The sequence below is a fragment of the Hydra vulgaris genome, chromosome 01 (genome assembly GCF_038396675.1).
Source record: "Hydra vulgaris chromosome 01, alternate assembly HydraT2T_AEP".
Taxonomy (NCBI): Eukaryota; Metazoa; Cnidaria; class Hydrozoa; order Anthoathecata; family Hydridae; genus Hydra; species Hydra vulgaris.
The window spans coordinates 54262501-54280000 of record NC_088920.1 but is presented as its reverse complement, the minus strand read 5'-3'; the positions used below and the strand labels follow the sequence as shown (position 1 = coordinate 54280000).

General features: G+C 25.9%; 1 protein-coding gene across 2 annotated transcripts in view; it reads right to left on the bottom strand.

The window, feature by feature from the left end:
* LOC100200383 (UDP-N-acetylglucosamine--dolichyl-phosphate N-acetylglucosaminephosphotransferase) overlaps positions 1 to 16253 on the bottom strand; it is a 35123-nt gene extending 18870 nt beyond the window's left edge. Inside the window, exons 1-2 of one of the 2 annotated variants that reach the window (XM_065788639.1) lie at positions 16073 to 16253; positions 6664 to 6787 (exon numbers count right to left, since the gene is read on the bottom strand). In XM_065788639.1, the coding sequence (XP_065644711.1) occupies positions 6664 to 6741 (78 nt within the window). In that variant the 5' untranslated portion in view covers positions 6742 to 6787; positions 16073 to 16253. The remainder of the gene's footprint in view (positions 1 to 6663; positions 6788 to 16072) is intronic. The other variant, XM_065788638.1, reaches the window with a different exon arrangement.
* Positions 16254 to 17500: the final 1247 nt, after the last annotated feature.

Below are 17500 nucleotides of genomic sequence, written 5' to 3'. Positions count from 1 at the left end.
TCAACAAAAATCCAATTATACAACTGATAAAAGAATAAAAGAATAAAGTCTGAATAAAAATCGAGAAACAAAACCAAAACAAAAACATAATAACAAAAACTCACTAAGTACAGCACACACTAATAACTCTTAGCAAAAGATAAAAACTGCAGTGTAACTTCGAAAAACTATTATCTCAACTTTACAAGTACCTAGCTATTCGAATTTTAATTACTAAAGTCTTTTGAAATGATTTGTCACTCTCCTACTTGTTAATAAAGCGATTGTAGAAATTTTTATATACGATGACATTTTCATTCACAAAGAAGAAGAGAAATGAATGAACTTTTAAAATTAAGATTTAATTCATTTTTATAATTATTATAATATAATAATTAAGATAATTTATTTTTATAAAACAACAAAAATAAAAATAAAATGATGTATAACAGTTTTTTATATATTGCTGTTTTATTAGAACGATTGATTATACTTAACATTTGAAAATTGTTTTTTATTTATTATTTAATTAATTACTATATTATTAAATTTTAACTACTATATTAAAAAATTAAACAATTTTAATTTTTCAAAAAAGCCTGTGCAAGGCTTTCAAGGCGGGCGGCCCGTGTAGCCCGCTAAAGCGGGTTTAGGCAGGCTATCTATAGCTCATGCACTTATTTACTCCTGCCGAAGCCTGTATATGTATATATATATAAAATTTGGGCGACAGTACCCCCTTGTTCGAGCAAACTTTAGCAAAATATCAGCGTTTTTTTAAAAAAGCTAAAAATTTTAAAATGATTGATGCTGTCAAAAACAGTCTAGAATAGCCTCTGTATATGTATATATATATATATATATATATATATATACATATATATATATATAAATATTACTCTCTTTATATATATATACATATATATATATGTATATATATATATAAAGAGAGAGAGAGAGAGAGAGAGAGAGAGAGGAGAGAGAGAGAGAGAGTGAGAGAGATAGATGCCTGCAAAGTATAAAGCTTATGCAAATATACATTTTTTTTTTTAAACAAAATTGTGTTTTTTAGGTTTAAATAGTAAAAAACATCTAGCGCATTTAAAATAAAACATTACTTTAATATGTATTACCTAATTATGCAATAATAATAAAAAAAAAGCAAAAAAATGTTTATTCGTTGTTGAGCATTTTAAAAGGTAAAAAAGTTCTTAATTAAAAATTTTCTGTTATTTTTAGCAATTGGAAAAGCAGTTTTATGTAATTACAATTATTCATTTTATGTGTTTGTTTAGCTATTTAGGATAAGGCTCGTGTACTTCATATACAGAATGTACGAGGATCAAATCCCACCATAATCTTGTTTTATTTTTTCAAATACCACTGGTCATATCCCAAAAGATTATGGTGGGATCAAATCGCACTATAGTCTTTTTTTTTTTTTTTTTAAAATACCACTGGTCATATATTTGCTTTGTAACCTTTTATCTTTTGTTTTTTGTATATAAATAAATTTTTTGTTGTATATTTTTAAATGATACACATCTCTTCAAATTCAGATTTCTTATACTATTTAGGCCTTTCAAGTGTATTTTCTAAGTAAGGCACACCCACATATATACATAGCTTTTAGGCTTCAATTAGGTCATGCCGTATACACATTTTTCACTTAGCCTTAATTGTTTCATGTTATCTTTCTATTCGTGTACATTTTTTATCTGCAATCTTTTAGTGCTTTGTAATTTTGGATACCTGTTGCTTTTTAGCATGTCTCTGGGCACTTAGTTCTATTAACTAGTATATTATTGGTGAACAACTAATAACAATAATAATAATGATTATTATGCAATTATTAATAATTATTAATAATTGTTTATGTATATTCACCAATAACAAAGTAGACCAAAAGGAAGGGTGCGAGAAAAAAAACAAAAAAATTTCAGCATTTGGAACTTGTACCATGACATTCCGTGTAGGAAGTAAATGCCTTATCCAAATAAGCTAAACATGCTTAACATAATTAAGAGCAAATAAATGTAATTATATAATAAAAAAAGTTATACATAAAAGTATATGCATGCATTACATTGATGTTTTCATATAGGAACAATATATACTTGTTACATCAAATTATAAAAATATATATTACCAACAGATAACAATTTATATATTTGCTTTCCTCTTTAAAAAAAAAACAAATAAAATATGGGAACCGCTTTGCCTTATCTAATTTCGTTGCTAAAAATAACAATTGTTCATGGTTGAATTTCGTAAAGGGATTCCTAAGTGCTGAGACAAGTTATGTTTATTTTGTAAATAAACATTAGAAAATAAGTTTTGAGTTTATTAAAATTACTAAAAGAATTTATTTATTGAGATGATGCCAAAAATATTTTTTGTTTTGCCACTATACTTTCGGTTGAGAGGTTAATAACAACTTCATGAATCTGCATAGTTTTTTTCGTTGTAATAACATCAATGTACTTACCGCAGATTTTTTTAAATAATTTACACTAAAACATTTTAGACTTTTGAGACTTAAAGGAGACTTTTGACAAAATAAAAATTGTAATTAAATGAATATTACCGCTTCTCTGTTTTATTTTTATTTTTTATTTCCATTAAAATATTTCTTTTTCGTTTGCCAAAAAATCTAATGTATTTTCACTATTTCCTACTAAATCAAAAAAAATAATAGTATTTTTGGTTTTAAAATATTATTAGCAGAACTTGCTTTTAAGAAATATTGAAGTTTACATATTTATAGCACTGATATTAGTTTTGTTTTTAAAATAAAATAAATATTTATTTTATTTTAAAAACAAAATAATAAGTTGAACTTTTAAATAAGACTTTTTATATTTTATATGATATTAGTTTTGTTTTTAAAATAAAATAAATATTTATTTTATCTTAAAAACAAAATAATAAGTTGAACTTTTAAATAAGACTTTACTTATTGATCGTGTTATTTTTATTCGGTTATAAAAGCTTGGTTCGTTTTAATAAATATATAAAGACATTCTTTTACATAAAAATTAACTTGAAAGAGAAAACCCAAACATAACATTTATAACTCGAGTTTAAGTTATTTGAAAGAACTATTTGTATTGACATTATTTATTAACTACCAAAGCGCATTAATCAGACCAGTATTTTAAAATAAAGCCAGAACTTACCTTTAAGAAAAAAAACGCCACTCAAAATTATTAGGTTTTTTTCCAATATCTAGATAAATAATTTGTTCTGGAAAGTTTGATTAACATGAAACTTATTTTTCAGGGTTATTTTATGATATGACCACAACTTGTTTTAATGGTCAAAAAATAAATAAAAACTATCAACTTTTTTTTAACATTTTTAACAAAATCTTCGCATACTACTTATAAAATAGTTAATCATTTTTAATCAATGTTCATTCTATGATCAATTCAACAAATTAATGAGAAAGAAAAAACTATTGTTAAAAAGCAATTATAAAACTGAAAAAATCATCTTTTCGTAAATTTCTTATATAAAAATTTACTAAAAAAATTATCTTAAATATTTTTAGTAAACCTAATAATTTTGCCTACAAGCAAGTTTATGGTTTATCCAGCAATGCATATACAGTTATAAGTGCTTTGTTTTAGAGTTATAAAAACTTTGGTAAATTAGTATTTTCGTAACAGAATGAAAAAAAATTTTATATTGATTTAAAATTGTAAGTAAATATACAAATAAGTTTAATGTAATACGAACATTTTAAAGTAACTTGAACTAAATTCATTTTTAAAAATATATATTACATATATATATATATATATATATATATATATATATATATATATATATATATATATATATATATATATATATATATATATATATATATATATATATATATATATATATATATATATATATATACATATATATACAGGGTGTTCGGGATAAATTTGACAGTTTCGAAAGAAAAAGGAAAATCTTCTTTGTATCTATTAAATTTAATGAGTTGACAAAAAAATTACAGGCATAGTAAATTACAATACTATGAACAAAATTCACTCAAAATAACCACCATTAGCATCGATCACTGCTTCAATCCTGCTTCGGAATTTCGAACAAGCTAATGCTACAGTCTCCCTGGGAAGGGCCTCAAAAACTGTTTTAATTTTATCCACTAACTGGGCTTTTGTATTACTGGAAATGCGATTGGCAACTCCACGTAGCCATCTGAAGTCAACCTGAGGCCTTCTTGGAAAAAATGCGGAGCCATCACATCGCCTTCAGAGGATACACATCCGAAAACCATCACAGTTTGGGGAAATTTAGTCTGCATTACACGAGGAATGTCCTTTGTACTGCATGCAAGCCACCTGTTATTCTGCGTGTTGTGTTTTTGATCCTGGCAAAAGTTTTTCTCATCGGAAAAAAACCAGACTGTTTGTGGTTCTACAGGATGTTTCACTTTGTTTAGAAGTTTCTTCACATTTATCAAACGTTTTTCACGGGCCTTTTCTGTGAGTAGCTGACCTTTGTGGCACTTGTATGAGTAGTAGCGAAGGTCTTCATTGAGTGCAAGCTTCATAGTAGAGGATGCAACATTCATTTCACGTGACAAAGCCCGAATTCCAATGCCAGGGTTCTCCAACACCTGTTCCTGCAGACTTGCGAGGAATTCTGCTGTACGAACGCAATCAGATCGTCTGCTAGGGATCTTTCTTCTTACTACATCCTCGTAGTCACCATTGCAAGTCTCTAGTTCATACCTGATTGTTTTTACTGTGTTCAGGGAGCATTGGGCAGCAGTCATAATATCCTTATTTTGATGGCCGGCACAAATCATCATGATGCAAGTTATTCTCTTCCATGATTCAGGTGGGTTCCAGTCATCCATCCTTTCTGACATCTTGTATATGAATGAAGAAGGGTTTAAACTTTTAAATGACCTGTAGTGTGTATTAATACCTCTAATCTACAAAAAAATATAATCAATTATAAATATGTCAAATTTATCCCGAACACCCTGTATATATATATATATATATATATATATATATATATATATATATATATATATATATATATATATATATATATATATATATATATTATTGAAATATCAAATATAAACATATATAAACATATATTAAAATATATATATACATATATATATATATATAAAACTATACCTATATATAAAAATATATATATATAAAATTTATATATAATATATATATATATATATAAATATATATATATATATAAATATATATACATATATATATATATATTATATATATATATATATATATAAATATATATACATATATATATATATATATATATATATATATATATATATATATATATATATATATATATATATATATATATATATATATGTATATGTATTTTTGGTTTGCATATATCTTCAGGAGAGTGCTTGGTGAAAAAAAGTAAATTAAAATAAATTAAAAAAACAGAGCTGTATTTATATATTTTTTATAGATAAAACTACATATTTTTTACAACTATTAGTTTTATGATAAATGCAATCATCAGGTAATAAATATGATTTTTTCTCGTGGAAAAATAATACTGTACAAGAAAAAATGCGTTAAAAAAATCTAATCGTTTGCGGTTGTCCAGCAAAAATTTGTTCTCATGGCAACATTTGGATATTAGTTTGCCTTTTTTGTTTAATAATTCTTTGGGATTTTTATACAATAAAATTATTAGCTTTTCGTATAAGCATAATAGACTTTTTTTAGTTATGCTGTTGTAGGCAGGGGCACTTTTTATGATAGACCATTTTAAATTGAGTTTTGTTTTTAACTTATCCTTTGTTTCCCATAGGTATTTTGAAAGCCTGGTTGAATATTTAAGTTTATTGTTTTTTTTTAATTGCTTGTGGTTCGTCTATCTTATTTTCCGCACGCCCTCTGTTAAACCTATATATGTCTTGTCTCGTGTGTTTGGGAATGATGCAATGCACTTATAAATTACATTTGTTTTTCAGCAATCTCCATTCATAAGGCAGGTTTTGTTTAGTATACAATTGCAAGCTAAAATGGCATGTGTATATATATATATATATATATATATATATATATATATATATATATATATATATATATATATGTATATTGTATATTGTATATTGTATATTGTGTATATATATATATATATATATATATATATATATATATATATATATATATATATATATATATATATATATATATGTATATTGTATATATATATATATATATATATATATGTATATTGTATATATATATAATATATTGTATATATATTTATATACAATTTTGTAAAAAAACATTTATGCTGTCATCTTAGCATTTTGTCAATCAATCATTAAACTCAATATACATCTCCTCAAGAAAATAACATTCAAAGACAAAATCTCCCTGTGACAAAAACAAGGAAAAATAAGGAGTCTAATCTGTTTGTTTTTTTTTTGATTTTTTTCTAATTAATAGATTTTTTCTGCTAAAAATTATTTCTTACAGTTTAGCAGAGTTTCTAGCAGTAGTGGTCTAGCACTAGCAGTAGTGGTCACCCAGTTTAACCTCAAGCATTATTTTTACAATTATTTATTCATGCGTATATACTATACTTAATAATTACTACTTTGGATACAACTTGACATATAATTACATTATACAAAATGAATACCTCATTATGTGGGAAGTCATTGCTTTCATCTTTTTCTAACCATTTTGTAACAAAAGGAACTGGTATGAATAAAAACATACACACTAAAAATACCGTCCCACAAACAGCACCCAAGGATTCTGGTCTGTGAAAAAAAAAAATTAATATATTAAACAGTTCTCATTAGAATGACGCTGTTGCTTTTAACATAAAACTATTAACATATAACCACTACAAAATGGATTGTATAAATCTTTTTAAAATGTATAACATATATACATACACATATGAACACGGCATTAGATGCACACTGTTGACGTCATACTAAAATTAATTTTTTACATTAAAAAAAACTAATTTTAGTATGATAGTAAAAATGATAATTGCAAGAAAAAAATCAATGTACCACACTGCTACACCATGTTACACTAATAGCATTTTTGCTTTATACGGCTTTTAACATTATTTTAAGTGAAATTCTCAAACATAATTAGTGTAACACAGTGTAAGTTACAGTATGGTACATCCATGTTTTTATTGCATTTGCCATTTTTACCATAAAAGCTCCATCCTAACTGAAATAGGTAGCTTCAGAAGCTGTGGGGGTTTCAACACATACAATTGACAATTGATTGACTATCTCAGTAGAACATCCAAAGAAGTGCCACTACATTGACTGAGGGTTTGGGTTAAGAAAAAGACAGCAATCATTTTTTTCATTATTCTTTTTCTTTCTTTCTTGTTTAAGTAAAAAATTAAAGCGCACATTTTAAGAATTAAAGCGTACAAAATGTATTATGAAACTGCGTCCTTAGATACATGTTATCTGTGCACACACAAATACACACACAGATTATTATATTTAATTGCATTTGTACAAACTTATGTACATTTAATGATTTTTTCTGTTGGTAAAATATATTTTCTGGATTAAAGATAACTATACTATGAAAATTTATGCAAATATGCAATTATATTTTATTTACGTTTTTGGTTTTGTCTAGAAGAGAAAGAGTTTCATTAGAAGGACCAGCCAAAATATGATAACAGTATTCTATACAGGGATGAATAAGAGATTTGTAGAAATAGAGAATGGAATCAGGAGTAAGAAAATGGCAAGCACAATGAAGAGAAGCAACCAAGGCAAATGCTAACTTATCAATTGATTGTATATAAGGTTTCCATGAGAGATCAGTAGTAAATGATAATCCAAGAAAACATAAAAAAGAGGAATTAGCAAGAGGGTTGCCATTCATCAATATAGGAATGTCGAAATGTGAAGAGAAAAAAGTGAATTAATTATCTTCCTTAACTTAAGTTGCTTTTGTTGACCAATAAGACTAGGTGAAAGTGTCCATGAATATATTTACAATCATTAGAAGAAACTGTTTTAACAACCGCATCATCCCAATATAGATCAATTTGCCGTTTGATGTCAAACTTATCAAATCCAGGCTAGACTAGAAAAAAACTGACAAACTTTATTATGTGATTTAATATTTTGAATTGTAGTTATTAAACTTGCTGCTAAAGTGATTTATTACTTAGTGAGCAAAGCAAAAAAATAAATGCTTTATCCCGTAATTTACGCCTGCTTTATACTGCAAAAAAACTGCAAACATCCATAACTCTAACTACACCCAAATTTGTAAAGCACTAATACTTTTAATTAAATAATTAGGATATTAAGAAATGTGAATTTCATATCAAATAACATAACAAAATAAAAATTAATTAAATAATTAAAAGCAAAAATAAAAATAAGTAATTACCAAATCACTGATAAAAAATTGGTCAAAATAAATCAATAGAAAATAATAAACAATAATTTGATAAGTTTTAATAGAAAAAACTTAAAATACTAAATGAAACCACTAATGTAAAAAAAGTTTAAAAAAAGCTTTATTAAAACCACAACAATTCGCTAAAATTGGTACCTTATGGACAAATACACCCGAGCCAATAAGGTAGAGAAATCTATGTGAATTATGAAAAATAACGAAACCATACAAAGTTTACAAAAACCTATTGCTGTCATAGATACATAGATTAAACTTTTAAGTTTAACATAATGAACAACTTGCAAAACTAGAATTAGTCCTAAAATCAATCTTATGATGTTAATAAGAAAAACAGAGTTTAAATAAAAAAAGCAACAGCAATGACAAAAACAAAACCGCTATAACAAAAAACCATGGAAAGCGCAAATAAAAAAAATAAATAATTATATATATAGGTACTCTGCTTCGTTCTTTTTTTTTTATATTATATATATTATATATAAAAAAGAAAGAATGAAGCATAGCACCATGCATGCCCGGCTCTAGATATTTGGCGGCCCTAGGCATAGTTTATTAGTTAGGAATAGTTTATATAGTTATCGATATTTCATGTATACTATTATTTTTAAACCCATATTTCATTCACTCAAATTTTATAGAAAATGATTTTTTTTTCATAATTTAAAAATATAATTCAAGTTATTAAACAATTAAGATTTTAGAACTTTGAATTGAATAAAAAAATTGTTCTTTCTTTATATTGGCGTATAAAGTTCTCAAATAGATTGCATATTGTAGATGTTTTATTTTCATTCAAATATTTTAGACTAATCTATTTTGTTCCCTCACTTGTATCAAATTTCCTTGATCAAAATATCAGGCATCCTAAATTTAAGAAAACAAAAATATTAAAAGAAAAAAAAAAAAGACGAATATTAAATTTGAGTAAAGTGTTTATATCAAACAGCATTGAATTTTTACATAAAATTGTGTTCTACAAACCCTACACCAGCCTGTAACTTACTGCAACAAAATTTGGTTTATAAATCAGCACCATTTTTAAAATGCACAAAAACTATAAAACTATTTAAAAGCCGTGGCCAAGTCAGCAAAATAAAATTCTTACATGCGTGGCCATGTAAAGACGTGGGATCACATGTCTTCCTGTGAAACACTGAATTATAGGCTATTCTTTACCCTAGGCCCTGGCTGCAGCCCTGGCTAAAGATGAGACTTTTTGCAAACTGGGCACCTGCCCTGGCCCCGGCAAAATTATATGATTTAGCAGGGGTTGATAGCTAGGGCTAGAAAAAAATTTAAAATACTTAATATATTATAATTTTATTCTTGCATTTACTATTTATTAAATATTGGCACACATTTATATACTTTTAAACTCTAATTTACTTCCTACAAGATTGCAAGCAACCACTATTAAGTTATGAGTTACTTTAAAATAAAGAATAAGTAAAAATACTAGAAAACCGTTAACTGAAGACTTAAAAAGTTGTAAGTTGTTTAAAAAAAGGAAAACATAAAGATGCCTAAGAGTTATAAGATTTTTTTTGATGTTCACGGAAAAAAATTGGATTAATAAAAGTTTTTATGGCATGAAGGGACAGATACAGTAAAGAATGTAACTTGTTGAATAAAAAGCCATGCAAGAATGAGTTTTGGTTTATCGTTACAGAGATGATAGCTCGTTTGAGCATTGACCGTGATTGTATTTGTTGAAAAAAGAAAGAAATGCAACCTTACAACAATGGGAGAATGGCACAAGCTTGGCAGATAAAGCAGGTTTAATTACATTTACAATGTGCTTTTAGACTTTGTCTGAGTAAGAGGGTTGTTATTCATCAATATAGGAGTGCCAACATTGCAATATTTTTTTTGCAGTAAATAAATGAGTTTTGTTTTCTAACAAAAATTGTGGATTTTTTAGTCCAGAATTTAAATTCATAAGTCACTGCAAGTCATAGGCTGTTACAGAAGAAAGATCAGATTTAAAACCGGCTCTAAGCAATTATAAAGTGAAGATTTTTTGTCAATACAATATAAAGTTGAGTTGTCAGCAAATAGAGCCACTTTAGATTTCATGAAGATTGTTATTGTAGATAAGAAACAGTACAGGAGCAAAGATATAACCTTTTAGTACCCTTAGAGTTACTTGAAATAAAGAAGAGTGTAAGCCTTCAAGAATAACTTTAATACTGCAGTTGGAAAGAAATAATTTAATAACCTCAAAACCTTTATATAAAGAAACTAATAACAGAGTGAAGACTAATTTTAGAATAGTTGGAGAGGTCGAAATGTTTTCTAGAATTTTGAAAAATTGAAATTTAGCTTTAGCATTGGAAGCCAGAATGATTTTGATGTTTAACAATGGGTTAACTATCAGGAAGAGTATGGCCATTATATTCAAGAGTCAAATTAGAGTAAGATTTTTTTGCAAATAACTCTGCTTTATTCTGTGGAGAAGTAAAAATATCAGACCCATAAATTAGAGATTAAGTGTTAGGCTTAATGACACTGTTGAAGACTAACCAGAAGTCTCTAGAACCTAACATCTGAGATAAGATACAAGATTTAGTAAACTGAGAATAACAGCGCTTAAATTGAGAATAACAGGACTTTCTTATTATTGGCTTTTTGCAATAATAAAAGGATATTTATTCTTAAGAAAGAAGTTCTTGTAAAAAAATGATTAATCTTTAATAAATTAACTCCTCAAGATGGTGAAAAATGTGGAGTAGAATGAGGCTTGACTTAAAATTGGAGAGATGTAATAAAAGCTTCCAAACTTTTTTTCCAGAAGGAATAAAAGCTTCCAAGATGCACTTTATGTATACATATTATGGATATAAACAAATATGTTTGCTATTTATTTAGATGCTGGCATATAGTATCCTTTCATTGTTATATAAACTTTAGTATTTATATGGTGCAATATTTGCTGAAAGAGAAGATGATCAAATAGATATGTGATGCGACTCTAGCAAGACAAGAAAAGGAGGCATAATATAAGACAGATTAGAAAAAACGTTGTATTAAACAACTTTTGTTAGAAAAGAATAAAGTGATTTATGTATCAGCATGTAGAAAGGTAGCAGCTTCATTTAAAAAATGGTAGTGGTAGAAGTAAGAAAACTTGAAGAGAGTGCCTTAGTATTGTATGAATGAGCTTTAGTTGAGAAAACAAAATACTCTGGATTGCTTATATTAGAGAAACAGCATAAAAAAGGAAGGCTAAAACCTGATGATGATGATGATGATGATGATGATGATGATGATGATGATGATGATGATGATGATGATGATGATGATGATGATGATGATGATGATGATGATGATGATGATGATGATGATGATGATGATGATGATGATGATGATGAATCACCATCATTATCATCATCAATCTTTTAGAGGTTGGCATCAGGTCGGCAAAAATTATTTGATACAAAGGTCTTACCACAAAACAGAAAAGAGGTTGGCAAATTTTTCCCGACCTCAAACACTTTCAGGTCATAAGTTAGGTCGGCATTGCCGAATGCCGACCCTAATTCCGAGGGTTGTAAATATATATATATATATATATATATATATATATATATATATATATATATATATATATATATATATGTATATATATATATATATATATATATATATATATATATATATATATATATATATATATATATATATATATATATATATATATTAATATATATATATATATATATATATATATATATATATATATATTAATATATATATATATATATATATATATATATATATGTATATATATATATATATATATATATATATATATATATATTAATATATATATATATATATATATATGTATATATATATATATATATATATATATATATATATATATAATATATATATATATATATATATATATATATATATATATATATATATATATATATATATATATATATATATAACAAAAAATCAAAGACTGAAATCAGACATAAAACAACTTTATGGAACAAATTAATATCAAATAAATCCAAGTCACCCATTTTGGCTCAACAATACAAAATACAAAATAAATTAGTCATAAACTAATTTACTTTGTATTTTGTTTATATCTATAACTAATTTACTTTGTAAATACAAAGCAAATTAGTTATAGATATAAACAATATAATAAGTCATACTATTGAAAATAAATTTAAAAAATTAGATGTTTACAAAACTGTTGTAGTAGATGGGATAAGCCCAACATATACAAGTAAATGTCATAGTACTCTCTGTGAACCATTAAATTTAATATACATAATAGTTGACTGAGAAACAATTACCTGAACTCTGGAAATCAGCAAATATAACCCTGATTTTTAAAAAAGTCAATCTTATTGACCTCTATCCCATGTAAAGTTTTGGAATCAATCATTTGAGATAAAATTATAGATTATCTAACAAAAAACAGCTTATTAAATGATAATCAGCATGGGTTCAGAAAAAATAATAGCATCACAACAAACCTTTTGGAAACTCTTGATATCATAACAGATGCACTAGAAATTGGCCACACAGTTGACATGTTATATCTAGACTTTGAAAAGGCTTTTGATAAAGTACCACACTCATGTTTGATAACTAAACTTCAATGATATGGTATCATGAGAAATTATCTAAGATAGATAGAAAACTTTTTAACTAACAGAAAACAGAGAGTGGTCCTCAGCAACATTATCTCAGATTGGCTACCAGTTATCAGTGGTGTACCACAGGAATCAGTTTTAAGACCACTGCTGTTTTTGATTTTCATTAACGATTTAACAGATCAAGTCAAAAATTCTATCAAACTTTTATACAATAAGCCTTCAAAATGATATAAATAATATAATGGCATAGTCATCTATCTGGCTCACAAAATTTAATTATAAAAAAATTGGGGAAAAAAAATCAAAATACATTATTTATGACTGATATTGATTGCAATTACAATTATACAACGTGATTTAGGTATAACGGTTCAATTGGATATAAAATGGCAGTCACAAGTTGATTCAGCAACTAGCAAAGCAAATAGAATGTTAGGTATCATAAAGAGAACATTTAAATATTTAGACGTAAACATAGTAAAAAAGCTTGAGTTTGCGGTCCAGACATGGTCTCCACTCCTACAACAAGACATAAACAAAATTGAGATGATCCAAAAAAGAGCAACCAAACTAGCACCTACAATTAAAAAATTATCCTATGAAGCTAGGTTTAATATTATGCAATTAACGACATTAGAAGAATGTAGACTATGTGGAGATCTTATTCAACATTTTAAAATTCATGGCCATCATAAAATAAATTGGGTTACAAACAATTATGAAAATGCATCAAAAGAAGGTCCATATTTACAACACAAATTCAAAATGCAGGGCTCGAATTAACGTAAAAAAATCGAATCGCGATTTTTTTGTTGCTCATAACCCCTCCTCCACTCCCACCGGAGGGGATTATTTATTTTAACTTATTTATAAAGGGCATTATTTATTTTAAGGGCATTATTTATTTTAACTTATTTATAAAAACATACATAATAAGTCTCATTTTTGCATAAGATGTCATAACATTTACGTTCAACGGTTGTAAAGTAGCTTTAGTTATAATTTACATTATTACTATTATTATATTGCATTAAATCTAACGACTGTATTTTTGTAAAATCAATGAACTTGATATAATCTTCTTTTAATTAATTATTTCATTTTCTATTTTATTTACATATTTTAAATTGTTTAAAACAACTAGAATATTTAATTTTCTATAAATTTTTATCAGTAAAAAAAAATTATTTAAAACTCTAACAAAACAATCTATAAATTTGAAACAGTTATAAAAAACTATTTAAAATGACGAAAACATTATCGTGATAAAATGTTAAAACTTAACATTTTCACGAAAACCCGCACAATCACAAACAAGAATGATAAAAAAATTATTTTTAAGTAAGTTTTCTTATCTAAGTAACCTTATCAAATTCCCATGATATTTATATTCTATCCCATGATATTTATATTCTATCTATTGCTTATTCATTTAATGTATTTTTTAATAAAAGTTAGCGTTCACTTTTTTCATTCAATAAAATAAAGCGAAAGAAAAAAATGTGTCTAAATAATAGAATCTTTAACGATCTAATACTTTTTTTGATTGCTAATAGAAAAAGTATTAGATTGTAATCATAAATATTTTGATCGTTTATGTCATTAAATTTGTTCATAATGAATGAGCTAAATCGGAACAAACCCCTTGAGAATTCGAGTTAAGAAAGTGAATTTTCAATCAATTAACTTTTATTTCTTTTTTCAATCAAAATCTTTTATTTCTTGATTCGAATAGGTATTTAATCGTTTGTTTTTTATAAATTTTTCCTTCTTTAAACAATGGGTCTTTTTCCTGTATTTGAACATTTTTGCTAATTGATTTTTTAAATCTTTTATTTTTCTTTCTTTTACTTTATGCTCCCCTTTAAAAAAAAAATTATCGTTACAGAAGTCACTGCAGTTTTATACTGTAAAAGAACACTAAATATTCGCGAATAGAGTATCAATCTTCTAAAATAAAAAAAGAATAATCACGAAAAAAAGAAAGATCGCGAAAAAACAAATTTTAAGAAAAAACTAACTGCGAAGGCGAGAAAAGTAATCGCGATCGCGATACGCTTAATTCGAGCCCTGAAATGAAAAAAAACCTTTTTGCAGAAATACCTTCAGATATCACTTTTTCCAAAATCGAGTTGTAAATGCATGGAATAACTTACCATCTGAAATAATAGAAGCAAGTTCAGTGCAATATCTTATTGCACTTCACAACTGTTAGCACCAGTTGTTACAGCTATACCTTATTCTTATTATATATCTATCTAGTCAACTACCAACGATGGATTTGTATAGGTATACATAGTATTTATCTTATCTTCTGGTTCCAAGAGCTAGCTCAGACACATTCCAGAAAAAAACATCTTTTCCTAAGAAAACTGCAATTGTGTATAAGTAAACACAAATAAATAATGAAAATATAGAAGCAGAGCTCAACACTTAAGTAGTATTGTTGATGTTTGAGGCTAATTAAGCATTAGCGTGTTTTGATGTTGTGCATATGAATGTACCGTGAAAAAATTTAGATATATAATAATATAGTCATTGCTCACTAGCCAAAAATTCTATCCAACAGAGATAGATTGATAATTTTGTTATATTTGATGCAGGTAATTTGAACTGGACTGAGAAATGAAAGCCCACAGAGAAATATGAAAGATTTCTATTGAAAAAACATTTTTAATATAATGTAGGATAAGTAATAAAAACAAAGAAAAACCAACAGATGTTCAGAACAAACACAGATATATTTTAAGGAGAAAAAACTTATACACTTTAATGTTTATGAATAGAATATTAAAAAATTATTTTTAAAACTATATTGTAAAAATCAGTGTATTTTTAATAACTAAATAGAATAAATAAAAAAAATTTATATATGACCATGGGTAATCATGATCAATTTTGTGATCATTTTTATTGATGTAAAAATAAACTACTGTAATGTCAAAACAAAGGTTAAAGCAGATATTAGATATTTTCTGAAACAAAATAAACTTTATTACTTACAAATCTTACATTTCTATTTTCTCTTTTTTGCTCATGTCTTTTCCTTTGAGACCAGCCTTTAAAAACAAATATTTTGCACCAGGAATCATTCGCAAAAGAAGAGCAAATGAAGATAAACCAAACAAAAAATTTATTACAACTTGATAAAACATTAGCATTTTTTACTTTAGCCTAAAAACTTCAATTATATTCATACATATTACATCATTATTATTACTCTTGTTATATATATATATATATATATATATATATATATATATATATATATATATATATATATATATATATATATATATATATATATATATATATATATCGTATATATATATATATATCATCATCACCATCATCATCATCATCATTATTATTGAATCACCTGATAAGAATATTTGTACAAATATTTAGACATAATCAGCATTATCAGTTCAATTATTTTCAACTATCCGACCTAGAAAATTAAATTTGTCAACAAAAAGTAAATCATAAACAACTAAGGTAAATAGACAAAAGTTGTTTGACAGATTTTAACATTTTTGTTTTGAATTAAATACCATATATACTGTTTTCTGCATATTAAATTGTCTTTGCAAAAATGACACATTAATGGCAGTGTCATCAACCTTTAATACAGTTAAATAAAATATTTCAAAACGCCAGCAACATATCTAGATAAATGTGAATTATTAGTCAAAAAACTTGTCAATTACAAAACCTCCCCTGTCTAGGGACTAATAATGTTTTATAATAAAAGCATCCAACAATTCAAATAAAAACAAAAATAAAACAAACAAAAATAAATTAACTAATAATTTAACTCATAACAACTAACTCATGTAAAAAATAAAAAAATTTAAATATTAAACAGCCATGTCAACATTGTTGTGCCATCTTCTTTTCTATTTTATGCAAATTCTCAATCTCCTTTTGACAGAGTTTATTTCTTTTGTTAGACTCTTTCAAAAGAGGCTAACTTATGCTATTTATGGCTAGCATATCAGACTTATCAGTTGAAGACATTATTTCACTTTGTAAGTTATGCAATTTGCACTAAATGCTTTTTCTTTTTCTTCTAAAATTTTTTGTTTTAAATTCATAGTGTTACATTCTTTTTTGTCTCTTTGAATCACAAAGATATTTTGTCTCTTTACATAACATTTCTTTATTGGTTTTGATAGTATCAGGGGATTCTTTTGCCTCTTCTTGAATATCTTTATGAACTACTGGCATAGTTCTATAAGTAGCTGGAGAAATAGTCAAAGATTGTTTTTGGCTAAGCAAACATGATGATCATGGTTTCAGCTTGGCAGGCAAGTCGTGAAACATGGTTTTCAGTATCAGTTAGCTCTTAATTTTTAAATCAGGTAATTTGCTTTTCTTAAGACTAATGAATATGTAATAAACCTTTTGTATCCTAAGAAGTAGTTCAGC